Below are 10,356 nucleotides of genomic sequence, written 5' to 3'. Positions count from 1 at the left end.
TAAACATAGATGCAACTTCCTAAAAGAAACCAACACACAGCAGATGAGTTTGTAAGAAGCGGGTTTTCTGTGTTTTAAACGCATTCTTACTGCTAACTCTTACATGCGTTTCTAGGGCTGGAAATAACTGTTTCTACATTCTCCAACGAAAGGGTTTCTGAACTGCTGCAAACAAACATCAGTTTAACTCTGGAAGTTGAATACACACTTTGACAAACATTCTGCTAGATAGCTCCGTTTTGGTTTTAGAGCAAGGTTTTTCTCTTTTCAGCCTGGTCTCCAATGCACTCTGGAATGTCCAAACGCAGCTTTTAGAAGAAACGTGTTTCTACGTTGCTGAATCTAAACATAGATGCAACTTCCTAAAAGGAACCAACACACAGCAGATTGTTGGGAACCCAGGCTAAGCTGATGCTATTGGAACAAAAGGTTGCATCAGCCCTCCCCGCCAAAAGCATGCCCCGGGCGTGGTGGCGGGCCACCAATGGAGGACCTGATCACGGGCAAGACATGCCTCAGGGCCACCAATGGAGGACCTGATCACGGGCAAGACATGCCTCAGGGCCACCAATAAAGGACCTGATCATGCACAGAACATGCATGGCTGCACCAATGGGGTAGCTGATCATGAGCTAAACACTCGTCTCCCAGCCTATCAGAACTACTTCCCCTTTCCCCTCTCTACCCTCTCCCCTCCCTATATAAGGAACCCATTTTGAAATAAACTTTGCAGCTTGATCAGAACTTTTGTCTTGCTGCCATTCTTCGCGCCTCTTGTCCCATCCCTTTCTCATCCACGACAGGCTTGCTCGGGTTCCTGTTTGTTGCTCTGCGGGACAGAGCAAGTGGCGCCCAGACGTGGGGCTCGATGCCGGCCTCCGTGGACCGCCGTCCCCTGTAACCGGTTCCCTGCACGGCCGTCCCGATTAACCGATTCCCCGCACGGAGCACCGCGGACCACCCGACCGCGAGCCGACTCCTGGAGTTCGTTCCTCATTTCGACGGCGGCATTACTCAGGTAAGACCCAATCATGGGACAAGCATCTTCACACAGTGAAAATGATCTCTTTATAAGTCAGTTAAAGGAATCTCTCAAGGTGCGTAGAATTCGGGTTCGCAAGAAAGACCTTGTCTCCTTTTTTAGTTTCATTTTTAAAACATGTCCATGGTTCCCCCAGGAAGGGTCTATTGACTCCCGTGTTTGGGGACGTGTTGGTGATTGTCTGAACGACTATTACCGTGTTTTTGGTCCTGAGACTATTCCGATCACCACTTTTAATTATTATAATTTAATAAGGGACGTCCTTACTAATCAGGGCGACTCCCCTGACATTCAACGCCTCTGCAAGGAGGGTCACAAAATTCTTATTAGCCACTCCCGACCTCCATCTAGACAAGCCCCTGTAACAATTACCACCTCTGAAAAGGCCTCCTCTCGCCCTCCCTCTAGGGCCCCTTCTACCTGCCCCTCGGTTGCAATTGACATTGGTTCAGATGATACAGGGCAGTCTTCACTGTACCCCAACCTTGCAACCCTTACGGACCCCCCCATTCAAAGTCCTCATTCTCGGGCGCATACTCCGCCCCAACATTTGCCCTTGCTTGCTAATTCTAAAACCTTGCATAACTCGGGTAGTCAGGATGATCAACTAGATCCCGCCGATCAAGCAGATCTGGAAGAGGCAGCTGCCCAATATAACAACCCTGATTGGCCCCAATTAACTAACACCCCGGCATTGCCACCTTTCCGGCCACCGCCCTATGTTCCTACAGCAGTGCCCCCAGTGGCAGTTGCGGCTCCTGTTTTGCATGCCCCTACTTCAGGCGTTCCTGGTTCCCCCACGGCCCCAAACTTGCCCGGTGTAGCCCTAGCCAAACCCTCCGGTCCCATTGATGAGACTGTTTCTCTTCTTGATGGGGTTAAAACCTTAGTCACAAAACTGTCCGATTTGGCCCTTCTACCTCCCGCGGGAGTTATGGCTTTTCCCGTTACCAGAAGTCAGGGACAGGTTAGCTCCAATACCACGGGCCGAGCGTCTCCTCACCCTGACACACACACCATCCCTGAGGAGGAGGAAGCAGACTCCGGAGAATCTGACTCAGAGGATGAGGAGGAGGAAAGCTCAGAGCCCACTGAGCCTACCTACACCCATTCCTATAAGCGGCTAAATCTAAAGACCATAGAAAAAATTAAAACTGCTGTTGCTAACTATGGTCCTACTGCCCCCTTTACCGTGGCCCTTGTAGAGAGTCTTAGTGAAAGATGGCTTACCCCTAGTGATTGGTTTTTCTTGTCTCGTGCTGCGCTGAGTGGAGGGGACAATATCCTTTGGAAGTCTGAGTATGAGGATATTTCCAAACAGTTTGCAGAGCGCAACGCGCGTAAGGCCTCCTCCAAAGGATGGACCCTTAAAAAATTCCTGGGCGCCAGCCCTTATCAGAGCAATGACAAACAGGCCCAATTCCCCCCAGGGCTTTTAACCCAGATTCAGTCCGCAGGCCTAAAAGCCTGGAAGCGACTCCCTCAAAAGGGAGCGGCTACTACTTCCCTTGCAAAGATTAGACAAGGCCCCGATGAGTCATACAGTGATTTTGTAAGCCGCCTCCAGGAGACGGCAGATCGCCTTTTTGGCTCCGGGGAAAGTGAGAGCTCCTTTGTAAAACACCTAGCCTATGAAAACGCTAACCCCGCTTGCCAAAGTGCAATTCGGCCTTTTAGGCAGAAGGAGCTTTGCGACTATGTTCGCCTCTGCTCTGGTATTGGCTCTGCCCATGCTGTTGGCCTAGCCATAGGAGCTGCCCTCCAAAATCTTGCCCTCGCGCAACTGCCTGGAGCCCAGGCCCGCCTTTGCTATAATTGTCACCAACCCGGCCATCTTTCAAGAAACTGCCCCCAAAAAATACAACCACCTACTCAACTCCCAACTCAACCTAATGCCCCACAGGCTAGCCTTATAAAAAATTTAGGTCCCACAACAAAATGTCCTCGCTGCAAAAAAGGATTTCACTGGGCTTCAGAATGCCGTTCTCGATTAGACATTAATGGACAACCCATTATTAGGCAGGGAAACTTGAACAGGGGCCAGCCCCAGGGCCCCACTACCGGGATGAACTCCGGGGCTTCACAGTTCACCCCCCAATACCGCCAGCCAACCCCTGCCCTCCCAGTAATCAACCACGCCGCTACGTCACAGACCTCTGGCGAGCAACAGCGGGCAGTGCAGGACTGGACCTCTGTACCACCACCGACACAATACTAACCACCCAAAATAGCCCTCTGATACTTCCAGTTGGAATATATGGACCCTTACCACCCCAGACATTCGGCCTCATATTAGGCAGAGCCAGCTCTACCCTCCAAGGGATCCAAGTTCTGCCCGGCATATTAGACAATGATTTTGAGGGAGAAATCCATATCATTCTCTCTACAACTAAAGATTTAGTCACCATCCCAAAGGGCACCAGACTAGCTCAAATAGTCATTCTCCCCCTCCAACAAATTAACTCCAATTTCCATAAGCCCTACCGCGGGGCTAGTGCCCCTGGGTCTTCTGATGTCTACTGGGTTCAACAAATTTCTCAACAGCGGCCTACCCTGAAACTTAAATTAAATGGTAAGCTCTTTTCTGGCATTCTCGATACAGGGGCCGATGCCACCGTTATATCTTACACTCACTGGCCGAGGAACTGGCCGTTAACAACCGTTGCTACTCACCTGCGCGGTATTGGCCAGGCCACCAACCCCCAACAAAGTGCTCAAATGCTTAAGTGGGAGGACTCTGAAGGCAATAATGGTCACATTACCCCTTATGTCCTCCCCAATCTGCCAGTCAATCTCTGGGGAAGGGACATCCTCTCTCAAATGAAACTCGTTATGTGCAGTCCTAACAATACTGTTATGACCCAAATGCTAAGCCAGGGGTATCTCCCCGGCCAAGGGTTGGGAAAAAATAATCAAGGAATCACCCAGCCCATTACTATTACCCCCAAAAAAGACAAAACAGGCCTAGGATTCCACCAAAATTTACCGTAGCGGCCATTGACATTCCTGTACCCCACGCTGACAAAATTTCCTGGAAAATTACAGACCCTGTGTGGGTTGATCAGTGGCCACTTACATATGAGAAAACCCTCGCTGCCATTGCGTTAGTACAGGAACAGCTCGCAGCAGGACATATTGAGCCCACAAATTCTCCATGGAACACTCCTATATTTATCATTAAGAAAAAATCAGGTAGCTGGCGTCTTTTACAGGATCTAAGAGCCGTTAATAAGGTAATGGTCCCCATGGGAGCCCTTCAGCCTGGTCTTCCTTCTCCTGTAGCCATTCCCCTAAACTATCACAAAATTGTTATTGACCTTAAGGATTGTTTCTTTACCATCCCCTTACACCCTGAAGACAGACCTTACTTTGCCTTTAGCGTCCCTCAAATCAACTTCCAAAGTCCTATGCCTCGTTATCAGTGGAAGGTTCTGCCACAGGGCATGGCCAACAGTCCCACACTGTGCCAAAAATTTGTTGCTGCCGCTATTGCCCCGGCAAGATCCCAGTGGCCAGAGGCCTATATCCTCCATTATATGGATGACATCCTTCTTGCTTGTGACAGCGCCAAGGCAGCCAAGGCCTGCTATGCTCACATTATATCCTGTCTTACCTCATATGGACTAAAAATTGCTCCAGACAAGGTACAAGTGTCTGAGCCATTTTCTTATTTAGGATTTGAGTTACACCATCAGCAAGTATTTACTCCCCGAGTCTGCTTAAAAACTGATCACTTAAAAACCCTTAACGATTTCCAAAAATTACTCGGGGACATTCAGTGGCTTCGACCCTATTTAAAATTGCCCACCAGTGCCCTTGTTCCCCTTAACAATATTCTAAAAGGCGATCCAAATCCTTTATCGGCTCGAGCACTAACCCCAGAAGCAAAGCAATCCCTAGCCCTCATCAACAAGGCCATCCAAAATCAAAGTGTTCACCAAATTTCGTATAACCTTCCCCTAGTACTCCTCTTGCTCCCAACTCCCCATACACCCACCGCGGTGTTTTGGCAACCAAACGGTACAGACCCTACTAAATACGGAAGCCCCCTCCTTTGGCTCCATCTACCTGCCTCCCCATCAAAGGTCTTACTCACCTACCCTTCGCTCCTCGCCATGTTAATTATTAAGGGTCGGTACACTGGCCGCCAACTGTTTGGCAGGGACCCCCACTCTATAATCATTCCATACACCCAGGACCAATTAACCTGGCTCCTGCAAACCTCTGACGAATGGGCCATTGCATTATCCTCCTTCACAGGAGACATAGACAATCATTACCCCAGTGACCCTGTTATCCAATTTGCCAAGCTTCACCAGTTCATATTCCCCAAGATCACAAAATCTGCCCCAATTCCTCAAGCCACGCTAGTTTTCACTGATGGATCCTCAAACGGAATTGCTGCATACGTTATTGATAATCAACCCGTCTCAATAAAATCCCCCTACCTGTCAGCTCAACTTGTTGAACTCTATGCTATTCTCCAGGTGTTCACAGTTCTAGCTCACCAACCGTTTAACTTGTACACTGACAGTGCGTATATTGCTCAATCAGTCCCTCTTTTGGAGACAGTCCCCTTTATCAAATCTTCAACCAATGCTACCCCCTTATTTTCTAAACTGCAACAGCTAATTTTAAACAGACAACACCCTTTCTTTATCGGACATCTTCGGGCCCACCTAAATCTTCCAGGACCCCTGGCTGAAGGCAATGCCTTAGCTGATGCTGCCACACAGATTTTCCCCATTATAAGTGACCCAATACATGAGGCTACTCAAGCTCACACCCTACATCACCTCAATGCACACACCCTACGATTACTCTATAAAATTACTAGAGAACAAGCCAGAGATATTGTAAAAGCTTGCAAACAATGTGTCGTAGCCACCCCTGTACCCCATCTTGGCGTGAACCCCCGTGGTTTAGTCCCCAATGCCATTTGGCAAATGGATGTCACTCATTTTACTCCTTTTGGAAAACAGAGGTTTGTTCATGTTACTGTTGACACATTTAGTGGTTTTATCTTAGCCACTCCCCAAACAGGTGAAGCATCAAAAAATGTTATCTCTCATGTTATCCACTGTCTTGCTACCATAGGAAAACCGCACACCATTAAAACAGACAATGGCCCAGGATATACTGGAAAAAACTTCCAAGACTTTTGCCAAAAACTCCAAATCAAACATGTTACTGGTATACCGTACAACCCCCAGGGTCAAGGAGTAGTTGAACGAGCTCATCAAACATTAAAAAATGCCCTAAGTCGCTTAGCCCGCTCCCCCCTTGGGTTTTCTATGCAACAACCCAGAAACCTTCTTAGTCATGCCCTATTTCAACTAAATTTTCTACAGCTTGACAGTCAAGGTCGCTCGGCAGCTGACCGTCTATGGCATCCCCAAACTTCTCAGCAGCATGCTACGGTTATGTGGCGTGACCCTCTCACCAGTGTTTGGAAGGGCCCTGACCCTGTTCTCATATGGGGGCGAGGCTCAGCCTGCATATACGATCAAAAGGAGGATGGCCCCCGCTGGCTCCCTGAGCGACTAATTAGACACGTCAATGATTCAGCCCCCTTGTGTAATGGGCCAACTAATCCAAATACAGCCCCAGGGTCAGAAAACTCGCCCTGAGGAGCCCCCCTTTTTCTCTTCTTCCAGAAAGAATGCTCTGCATCCTCATCCTCCTACTGCACCCACGCCTCTGCCCAGTCACAAAGGGAGGACTTGGAAAGCCATCCGAAGACATTTACACTGCCCTCTTTGGAGCGCCATGTGACTGTAAAGGGGGGACTCAGACCAATAATTACGCCACCCCAACTTACACTCAGGTAACAGATTGTGGGGACAAAAATGCCTATCTTACCTATGACACCAATTGGAATGGAGTATCTTCACCTAAGTGGCTTTGTGTGCGCAAGCCTCCTAGTATACCGGTCATTAATGGCCGCCCAGGCCCGTGCCCAAGCGAGTGCAGAGGCAACATTGAACCCCAGATGCACTCCTCCTGCTATTCTAGTTTCTCACAGTGTACTCTTGACAATAATACTTATTTTACTGCCATTCTACAAAGAACAATGAGCACCTCAGAAACCAATCCTGTCACCAGCGGCCTACAACCTCATGGGGTCCTCCAGGCCGGATGCGATGGCACGATTGGAAAATCGGTTTGTTGGAATCAGCAAGCCCCTATTCACGTCTCCGACGGTGGCGGACCCCAAGATGCTGTGAGAGAGCTTTATGTACAAAAACAAATAGAGCTTATTATTCAAAGCCAATTCCCTAAGTTATCCTACCACCCCCTAGCTCGCTCAAAACCAAGAGGACCTGACATTGATGCGCAAATGCTTGACATTCTGTCAGCCACCCACCAGGCCCTCAATATCTCCAACCCCAGCCTAGCCCAAAATTGCTGGTTATGCTTAAATCAAGGTACCTCCATGCCCCTAGCCTTCCCTGTCAATATATCTAGTTTTAATGCCTCACAAAATAATTGCACCCCCAGCTTACCCTTTAGAGTCCAGCCCATGCCTTCCCAAGTATACCCTTGCTTCTTTAAAGGTGCACAAAACAACAGCTTTGATATTCCGGTTGGCGTTGCCAACTTTGTAAACTGCTCCAGTAGTTCCAACCACAGTGAGGCCCTTTGCCCTGGCCCAGGCCAAGCTTTTGTTTGCGGCAACAACCTCGCCTTTACTGCTCTGCCTGCAAACTGGACAGGGTCATGTGTGTTAGCCGCCCTCTTGCCAGATATAGACATTATTTCTAGTGATGACCCTGTCCCTATCCCTACCTTTGACTATATTGCAGGGCGGCAGAAACGAGCCGTTACACTGATTCCCCTGCTAGTAGGATTGGGTGTCTCTACAGCAGTCGCTACCGGTACAGCAGGACTCGGGGTGGCTGTTCAATCTTACACAAAACTTTCCCATCAACTTATTAACGACATCCAAGCCTTGTCTAGCACCATCAATGACTTACAGGACCAACTAGATTCCCTAGCCGAAGTAGTCCTACAAAACAGAAGAGGCTTAGACCTACTCACTGCAGAACAGGGAGGTATCTGTTTGGCTCTACAGGAACGTTGCTGCTTTTATGCCAACAAGTCAGGAATTGTCCGAGATAAAATAAAAAATCTACAAGAAGACCTCGAACAAAGACGCAAGGCACTTGCAGACAATCCCTTCCTCACCGGCCTCAATGGACTTCTCCCTTACCTCCTCCCCTTCCTTGGACCCTTATTCGCTATCATCCTATTCTTTTCCTTTGCCCCCTGGATCCTAAGACGAGTGACAGCATTAATTAAGGATCAGCTTAATTCCATACTGGGAAAGCCTATACAAATCCACTATCACCAACTAGCAACGCGTGATCTAGAATATGGCAGACTGTAGCCGGTTCCCCTCCTACGGGAGCAGCATACCGCTCGACACTATGCTTTACGAAGGTAATGGACACCGCTAGGTGCAAGGCAAGGCACTGCAAGGAGAGGCCTTACTAAGGCTACTGTCGAGTCTCCTGAGAGGTAAGCTGGCTTGCATAGAGGTTGGTACTCGAAAAATCCTCTCCTCCCAAAAAGGTACCTGTAAGCCTGAAAATTAAGGCTCAGGAGGAGCACAGCCTCTACCTCCCCTAGCTGGTTAAGGTCCGCCTCCTCTTTTTTAAAGAAAAAGGGAGGAGATGTTGGGAACCCAGGCTAAGCTGATGCTATTGGAACAAAAGGTTGCATCAGCCCTCCCCGCCAAAAGCATGCCCCGGGCGTGGTGGCGGGCCACCAATGGAGGACCTGATCACGGGCAAGACATGCCTCAGGGCCACCAATGGAGGACCTGATCACGGGCAAGACATGCCTCAGGGCCACCAATAAAGGACCTGATCATGCACAGAACATGCATGGCTGCACCAATGGGGTAGCTGATCATGAGCTAAACACTCGTCTCCCAGCCTATCAGAACTACTTCCCCTTTCCCCTCTCTACCCTCTCCCCTCCCTATATAAGGAACCCATTTTGAAATAAACTTTGCAGCTTGATCAGAACTTTTGTCTTGCTGCCATTCTTCGCGCCTCTTGTCCCATCCCTTTCTCATCCACGACAGGCTTGCTCGGGTTCCTGTTTGTTGCTCTGCGGGACAGAGCAGCAGATGAGTTTGTAAGAAGCGGGTTTTCTGTGTTTTAAACGCATTCTTACTGCTAACTCTTACATGCGTTTCTAGGGCTGGAAATAACTGTTTCTACATTCTCCAACGAAAGGGTTTCTGAACTGCTGCAAACAAACATCAGTTTAACTCTGGAAGTTGAATACACACTTTGACAAACATTCTGCTAGATAGCTCCGTTTTGGTTTTAGAGCAAGGTTTTTCTCTTTACAGCCTGTTCTCCAATGCACTCTGGAATGTCCAAACGCAGCTTTTAGAAGAAACGTGTTTCTACGTTGCTGAATCTAAACATAGATGCAACTTCCTAAAAGGAACCAACACACAGCAGATGAGTTTGTAAGAAGCGGGTTTTCTGTGTTTTAAACGCATTCTTATTGCTAACTCTTACATGCGTTTCTAGGGCTGGAAATGACTGTTTCTACATTCTCCAAAGAAAGGGTTTCTGAACTGCTGCAAACAAACATCAGTTTAACTCTGGAAGTTGAATACACACTTTGACAAACATTCTGCTATATAGCTCCGTTTTGCTTTTAGAGCAAGGTTTTTCTCTTTACAGCCTGTTCTCCAATGCACTCTGGAATGTCCAAACGCAGCTTTTAGAAGAAACGTGTTTCTACCTCGCTGAATCTAAACATAGATGCAACTTCCTAAAAGGAACCAAAACACAGCAGATGAGTTTGTAAGAAGCGGGTTTTCTGTGTTTTAAACGCATTCTTACTGCTAACTCTTACATGCGTTTCTAGGGCTGGAAATGACTGTTTCTACATTCTCCAAAGAAAGGGTTTCTGAACTGCTGCAAACACACAACAGTTTAACTCTGGAAGTTGAATACACACATTGACAAACATTCTGCTAGATAGCTCCGTTTTGGTTTTAGAGCAAGGTTTTTCTCTTTACAGCCTGTTCTCCAATGCACTCTGGAATGTGCAAACGCAGCTTTTGGAAGAAACGTGTTTCTACGTCGCTGAATCTTAACATAGATGCAACTTCCTAAAAGGAACCAACACACAGCAGATGAGTTTGTAAGAAGCGGGTTTTCTGTGTTTTAAACGCATTCTTACTGCTAACTCTTACGTGCGTTTCTAGGGCTGGAAATGACTGTTTCTACATTCTCCAAAGAAAGGGTTTCTGAACTGCTTTAAACACACATCAGTTTAACTCT

The 10,356-nt window shown here is 48.0% G+C and overlaps 1 protein-coding gene across 1 annotated transcript; it reads left to right on the top strand.

The window, feature by feature from the left end:
* The first annotated feature begins 919 nt into the window (after positions 1–919).
* On the top strand, positions 920–8,607 carry LOC141583680 (syncytin-1-like). The gene is made up of 2 exons (XM_074394402.1): positions 920–1,018; positions 6,700–8,607. The coding sequence occupies exon 2, from the start codon at positions 6,705–6,707 to the stop codon at positions 8,430–8,432; it is 1,728 nt and encodes a 575-aa protein (XP_074250503.1). The 5' UTR covers positions 920–1,018; positions 6,700–6,704; the 3' UTR covers positions 8,433–8,607.
* Positions 8,608–10,356: the final 1,749 nt, after the last annotated feature.

This window comes from Saimiri boliviensis, chromosome 2 (genome assembly GCF_048565385.1).
Source record: "Saimiri boliviensis isolate mSaiBol1 chromosome 2, mSaiBol1.pri, whole genome shotgun sequence".
In the NCBI taxonomy this organism is placed as follows: Eukaryota; Metazoa; Chordata; class Mammalia; order Primates; family Cebidae; genus Saimiri; species Saimiri boliviensis.
The sequence above is the reverse complement of the archived record's forward strand: the minus strand, read 5'-3'. Positions and strand labels throughout refer to the sequence as shown.

Bases quoted from the DNA above. Each gene is read 5' to 3' on its own strand.
- LOC141583680 (XM_074394402.1), top strand. From the start codon at position 6,705: ATGCTCTGCATCCTCATCCTCCTACTGCACCCACGCCTCTGCCCAGTC.